Source organism: Silurus meridionalis, chromosome 7, assembly GCF_014805685.1.
Source record: "Silurus meridionalis isolate SWU-2019-XX chromosome 7, ASM1480568v1, whole genome shotgun sequence".
Classification (NCBI taxonomy): Eukaryota; Metazoa; Chordata; class Actinopteri; order Siluriformes; family Siluridae; genus Silurus; species Silurus meridionalis.
In genome coordinates, this window is record NC_060890.1 from 15,028,000 (window position 1) to 15,035,345 (window position 7,346).

General features: G+C 36.5%; 1 protein-coding gene across 1 annotated transcript; it reads left to right on the forward strand.

Moving 5' to 3' along the window:
* Window positions 1–969: 969 nt before the first annotated feature.
* On the forward strand, window positions 970–7,080 carry hlfb (HLF transcription factor, PAR bZIP family member b). Its single transcript, XM_046854851.1, has 4 exons — window positions 970–1,457; window positions 1,807–2,121; window positions 3,774–3,988; window positions 5,220–7,080. The coding sequence occupies exons 1-4, from the start codon at window positions 1,349–1,351 to the stop codon at window positions 5,364–5,366; spliced, it is 786 nt and encodes a 261-aa protein (XP_046710807.1). The 5' UTR covers window positions 970–1,348; the 3' UTR covers window positions 5,367–7,080.
* The last annotated feature ends 266 nt before the right edge of the window (window positions 7,081–7,346 follow it).

Consider the following 7,346-nt stretch of genomic DNA (forward strand, 5'->3'; position numbering starts at 1 on the left):
CCTGATGCCAATCTAAAACATTTCTCCAAAGTTGTGTATTGGGTTTGGCATTTCTCAAAAACTCAACTCCACCCCATCTATTTATTCAGGGATCAGATATGATTAACTCTACATCTATCTGCTTCTAACCAGTAAGGCAACAACAACAAAAACAAACCCTGTTGTGCTAGTGACGGGCAAAGCTTTCAGCTGGCACATGTTGCGCCATGTGGCTGGTCGTGTTTCAGACAGAGTGGCCTCTCATCACGACCTACTTTCAGTTTATTGCTTTACTAACCCGTTGTCAAGGAAACTTCCAAATAGGAAAATACGTAATGCGCATAATTATGCGTTAAATATGTTTATGCTTTGACGCAGAAAAGTTGGACTACAAACAAAGTTTGCAAAAGAAATCTAAAATGTCTTAATTTTTACTGTTTGTTTGTGACTTGTGCAGAAATAAACCTGCACCAAATCTGAACGCAAGCGCCACTTTTCCCCTTAGCAGCGCGTGAGATTCAACGTGACCAGCAAGGGGCTGTCGCACGAGCCCGCGCGTTCTTATTGGACAAAAGTAGGTCAAGCCGCCCGGATCACGTGACCTGCCGCTCCCAAGCACGCGCCCGGTGCGTGCCAGCGGCTGAGCGGAGGGCGCGTGCTGTTTTTTCCTAAACGTGCGTGCAAAGAAACAGTTGTAAAGACAGAATTTTGCTCTGATCCAAAGTTACATACGTTTACATACAAAACCTACCGAAGCCCAAAATGCTCCCTTTAACTCACATCTTTTTCTTGTGTTTAGTTAATGATAACTAAACACATAAAACACAAGTTTTCTCCTCTCCGATGAACCCTGCTTTACTACATTGCGTTGCATCTAACACATTGAAATCGAGTTTCATTCAAACGCAAGGAGACTATAGCTCAGTTTGCTACTGATGTGTATTTGTGTGCGTCTGTGCGCGCGCGTATAGTTTCCAATGCAGCTGGAAATTCGGTCCAGCCTCCCCAGCTTTGACGTCACGCAGTGTTCACACATGGAAGTGATCATTACAGTCCACTCAACAGTTTAAGGTCGCAGAGCCCAGAGCTCATAGTACATCTATCTATCTATCTATCTATCTATCTATCTATCTATCTATCTATCTATCTATCTATCTATCTATCTATCTATCTATCTATCTATCTATCTATCTATCTATCTATCTATCTACAGTGTCTCCAGTATCTAGCTGTCAGTCGAGTTGATTTCTATCAGTCGTGTTTATTCTCGTCTTCTGCATAGAGGATTGTGCAATTTCTTCTGCTCGTCTCTCGGGTTTTGTTTTGCTTTTCTTTTTTTTCTTTTTTGCCTGCACGGAGTACGGCTGGCATGTCCAGACCTCTGACCATGAACCCCAACTTTCTACCTCCTCCAGCTTACGGAGTGCTCAAATCTCTCCTAGAATATCCAATGAAACTACCACTGCAGCACGAAGAAGGTAAAACATTTCCTTACTTTTGTCCAACCCTTGCTACAAGTCTGTAATCTATATATAAACCTGTCAAGGCGAGATAGTTACATTATTTGACGTGCAGTCGGAAGTTAATGCAGCTCAATGCAAGTTTTCTCATTTATTTTTGGATGCAATTGTTGAACTCCTGCCAAAACCGAGGCAAAGTGCAATTTGTGTTTAGAGTCAGTCCTGGAATATGACCAGCAGCCTGCTAACCTCATTTATAAAAGACCACAAAAATACTCTTATAAGAGCTATATTAACGAGGCTAGCAAAATAAAATGAAATTGTAAAGCAGTGAAACTCAGGTTTACATGTTTCCTTTACATTGCAGTGTATGAAAAGGAAAAGAAGTTGGAGGAAGAGAGGAATGTGCCACAGTCTGCTTTCCTGGGGCCGGTACTTTGGGATAAGACCTTGCCTTATGTTGGCGATAATTTTCAGTTGGAGTACATGGACCTTGATGAGTTTCTGTATGAAAATGGCATCCCATCCAGTCCACCTCAGCATGAGCAAAGCCAGTGTCCTCAGCAGCAGCAGCCGCAACAACAGACCCCCGTCTCTGTTATGGACCTCAGCAACAGAGTCAGCACCTCCATCCACACAAGCATGGTCCCCCAACCCAGCCTCCAGAGCCCCACTAGAACAGGTACAAATGATGTTAAGACAGAAAAGAAGCAATGTTAATGCAGTAAAAGCTGGAAACCATTGCATTTTTTCCTCATATCTTTCTATCCAAACAATCCACTAGTGTAATCCTGAACCACAGACAACAAACACGATACAGACGTTCCCTGTAGTGTAAAACATAACAAGGAAACGGAAAATAGATATGATTAGATAACAGTTTTAGATTCCAAACAAAGCCATAGAAGTGTGAAAAGGAGCTGTGAAGTTTATAAAGCATGCTAAAAACCAGCATTCATCAAAGTAGTTGTATTTTACACACTGTTGTACATTTGTGTAAATATCTTTTTAAACATTCATTGTTTGAGAGTAAAGCATGAGTTTGCACTGAAGAATAAAGTGTCAATTGATAAGAATGGGGTGTAAGAACATATAATTCAAGGGTAAATATATATCATATATATTATGTATTATACACACTAGACAGAGGCAGCTGCAGTGAGCGCCCAAGTGCATGCTGACGTCTATGTCAGTCAGCGTGTGTGAAAACGTGACAGGGCCACTTGCTTCAACACGTGCGAGCTCTAAGCAGACCGCATGTTCTTCCGTTCAAAGACTGAAATCCCTTTCTTCCACTTTAGCAGTTTAACCATTCATTTACATTCATAGAACACAAAATGCAGTCATTTGGGTTTATATGAGGGCTAGTCTAATACCTGATTATTGTTTGAGCTGTGTCACAGTGTTACAAGCCTCCTTTAGTGTTGTTAAGTCTCCTGAAAGTATTTATCGTATATTAGTAAAGTATTTTGATATAAATATAATATAAATTGATCTTTTCTTATTTAAAGATGTTTTCCCAACATTTTTTTCTACGACATAAACAGAACCAGGCTTGGTTTTCTTGGCATCTTGAAACTGTAACTTGTTTTACAGCATGTATTTTTAGCACCAGCATTGATCTAGATAACATTTCTAACAAACTAGCTTCTTAAAGGGTTAAAAACAAAAAACATATCTGCACAATACAGATAATGATATGCTTCACAAGCTATTAAACTCATTTATGCATCATTCTCTTGGCATGTTCTTCCTATTCTCTGTCAAACCCAGCCATAATATACAGTAGTTATTTAGGGTGTGCAGGTAGAGGTGTGTGCATGAGTTACACTAGGCAACTAAAATCTTTTGTTTAAAAAAAAAACTTTTTAAATGTACATGAATTTAAAACTAAATGATTTCTATAAATTATTTTGAAGGTTGTTTGTGTTTGTAAGTAAACCATATCTGTAAGTTTGAAAAATATTGAATATACACAGTTTTTCATTAATAATTTAGGATGCATGAGCCATATGTGCCATTAAAAATAATAAAAACAGCACCAAATTATATTTAAAGGTATTGCTTGACAATAAGATTCTGGAATGTAGCTATCGCTACAGCTGATTCACTCCTGCAGTTTGCTGAATGTGTACTTACTTACTGTGTGTACTGTGTTGCCACTTAGTGGATTAGTGCTGACACTACAAGCTTATCCTGAAATGTATGCAGATTTACTGTAAATACAGATACTTTCTATAGGCTTCTATAGCTATCTACTTTTAATGTGCATATTCATTAGACATACTATTCCTTCCTCAAATTTTATTTAAAATATATACATTTTATATGCAGTGTTGCCTTCATCACGCAACACTCCCAGCCCAGGTGACCCAGAATCTATCCAAGTGCTGGTGAGCTACGAGCCCGACCCAACAGACCTGGCTCTATCGAGTGTCCCAGGCCAGGAAGCATTCGACCCACGCAAGTGCAGGTTCTCTGAAGAAGAGCTCAAACCTAAGCCAGTCATCAAAAAGGCACGCAAGGTTTTCATTCCTGAAGACATTAAGGTAACAGTGCAGCTACAGTACTTATTCAGTGGTGTATGTGTGTGCGTGTGTGTGTGTGGGTGTGTGTGTGTGCGTGTGTGTGCATGTGTGTGTGTGTGTGTGTGTGTGTGTGTGTGTGTGTGTGTGTGTGTGTGTGTTTGTGTTCTTACCCCCCTTCCCACTGACACATCCAATGTGACTTGCATCTTTTGCTAAGAATCTTATGCCCAGTATTTCATTCATTCATCTTTGGGTGGCTGAACCCATGTGATCCTACTTTTCATGGAGCACACTAGTTCTTCTGGGGTTCAGATTAAAGGATTTGCCATTTTAATTTGTCCAAATAAAAGTGGATCCATGCAAGGAGTTGCAGAGTAATATATTGCTCCAAGCTGATTTCACAGACATGACTTCCTAAAAAAAAACAGCATCAGCACACAGATGGATAATTCTTTAATACTCATTGTCTTATTAAAACCTAAACCTAAAAATGGTATTGACTGTATAAGACTGTAAAAAGGACATTACTTATAATCTTATATTTCAGTGCTCATGTTAATTTTTACTCTCCAGTGTTCTGTATTGTTTAAAGACTATAATCACACTTTTGATATCACCCAAATGAGGATGGGTTCCCCTTTGAAGCCTGGTTCCTGTCAAGGTTTCTTCCTCATGACATCTCAGGGAGTTTTTCCTTGCCACAGTCACCATGGCTTATTATCAGGGATAAACACACATAGTTCACCTTAACTGTTAAATTCTGTAATGCTGCTTTGAGACAATGTTCGTTGTGAAAAGCGCTATAGAAATAAACTTGACTTGACTTGACTATTGGATTGTATTTATACACCATGTATTAGAGGCAATTATTTAACTTTACCTTCATGCAATGCAAGTTTATTATTGCCTGCAGTTTGTGTGAACACCTGCATATATCTTCAAAGCATTGGTCCTTGATCTAGAAATGTTATATACAACCAGCATGCAGAATAACAATAAGATCAGTGACTTTTAAAACCTTTGTGACATTAAACAATAATTTCATATCATATGGCAAGAAAGCAGCAGCAAAATACCTGAGATAATATAATTTCCTATCATTTAATTTAGATTAAAAAATATTTGCCAGTCAGAAATTATATTAATGTTTGTGTTATATTAATCAATTTTTATAAAACTACATCAAATGTTCTAGTCATTTAAATGGCCAGTGAGTTTTTCTTTATGATTAACTGATTGATAATTTTTGCAGGATGAAAAATACTGGGCACGGCGCAGAAAGAATAACATGGCTGCCAAGAGGTCACGGGACGCTCGGCGCTTGAAGGAGAACCAGATTGCCATCCGGGCCGGGTTTCCTAGAGAAAGAGAACTCTGCTCTCCGACAGGAAGTGGCTGATTTGCGGAAAGAGCTTGGGCGCTGTAAGAATATTGTAGCAAAGTATGAAGCTCAACATGGCCCTCTGTGAGGCCAACAGGTTTGTGGCATAGGAAGGACGATGTGTAAAGGTGTAAACCCTTTTCAGCAGTTAAACCTGTCCACAATCACCTCTGTCTGTTCTTGGCACTTTAGAATTCTGTGTTAGTGTGAGGTCATGTTTGAGTTGTCAGCCTGCTTTTTTAAAATACAGTTATAAATATTGTAGTGTTTTATTAAAGCATTTATAAAAAAAAAACTAAAACAAAAAAAATAACTTTTATTTGCTTGTCATAGAACTTACATTCTTACAATTTTTTTAATTAATGAAAAACAGTTTGCAGGCTTTACATGTTTACTGTGTCACCCTCTAGTGCTATATCTGGTGAGGAAATTTTTACGTTTAGTTCTGACACTAGCTTTGGTCACTACAATGGCCTACTGTTTTTACAGAGAATAAATAATAGAAAAAATCTATAAAAATTAGTATTTATGAGTATGCTTTTTTAACATGACCATTTTCTAATGAAACTATTTGACTCTATAAGCTGTTACATGAATGTTAAATACCATTATTAGCATCCCAGTTTATTTCTGATTGGGATTTGTGTTGATATAAAGGCATCAAGCCTCTCATCAGCATGTTTGTTGAATGCTTTGACCAGATTATGATCTAGAATTTTAAATATTTGATTTTCTGGCTAAATTTAACATTATGTCTTTGAAAGCCATCTTTTTATTCTCAATAAAAGATTTATGATAAGATGAATTATAACACTATACTTGTGGCAATAATTTTATTGGCTTTTATATTTAACATGAATGGAGATTTGGGACATTTTGTTTATTAAAATATAGGTAAATGACACTGCCAAGTTTTATTAGCACCAGTCATTTGACAGAGAATGGTAATATGTTTGAAACACGATTAATAATAATAATAATAATGATAATAATAATAATAATTAAATAATAACAAATTTATAAGAATATACACTCTGCTTGCCTTTTGAAACCTGTGTGGTCATAATGTAAAGGTGGGGTGATTTTCTGTCTCTGAATTTCAGTCTCTATTCCAGACCAAAAGAAAGAAAATATCTATGAAATGTTATATTGAAGTGAAAATGTTTTAAATGTTTTACAAAGCTTTTTTTTTTGTTTTGTTTTGTTTTTGTACAGTATTTTCCTATGAATCTTTAAAGATGTGTTTTAAAAGGTATTTGACTACATTTGGGGGAAAGCTTTTGGATATTTCAAGTGCTGTATCTTGCTGGAATTCTGCATGGGCATTAGTGGAGTATAATCCAGTCTATTTATCTAATGCATTCTGCATTTACATCCATCTGTTATCTCTTAGTCAAACTGAGTCTATTTTTATGCATTGAATGTGAACAAGGGTTTTTCCCCCTTCTCTTTTGGTCATATTGTTAGGATGAACACAGTCTGCAGTGTTTCTTGCTGGTTAAATGATTTGTTTTGAAAGAGGGTATTATTATGTATTTGCTGTACTGGTGGAAAAAGTGAATGTTGACTGTAAAAGGATCTTATGATATTATATTTAAAGCATGTCTATTTTCAGTAGAATATTTATTGGCTTTAAAGATGAATTTTATTGTCTGTTTATTGTTCAAATTTTTTTTTCTTTATACTGTTTTCTTGGCCAAAATCATGAGCTAAATAAATTCTGAACAAAGCACCTAATGGCCTTATTTTTATTTTCAAAATATGTTATTTTTTAATAGCCATAATATAATTTAAATATTTTTTTATGCTAAATATAAATAAAAACTCAAGCAGCTTTTAACTTGACTTCTGTCAGTATCTGATTAAAAATAATATTATAAGTTAAGTCAAGTCAAGTCAAGTTTATTTCTATAGCGCTTTTCACAACAGACATTGTCTCAAAGCAGCTTTACAGAAATCAACAGTCAAGGTGAATGGTGTGCATTTATCCCACACATA

What these genes read in the sequence shown, in the direction of transcription:
- hlfb (XM_046854851.1), top strand. Translation starts at nt 1,349, where the DNA reads ATGTCCAGACCTCTGACCATGAACCCCAACTTTCTACCTCCTCCAGCT. An exon ending in CCAGAGCCCCACTAGAACAG is followed by an intron (nt 2,122 to 3,773) that starts GTACAAATGATG and finishes TTTTATATGCAG; the next exon opens with TGTTGCCTTCATCACGCAAC. An exon ending in TCATTCCTGAAGACATTAAG is followed by an intron (nt 3,989 to 5,219) that starts GTAACAGTGCAG and finishes TAATTTTTGCAG; the next exon opens with GATGAAAAATACTGGGCACG.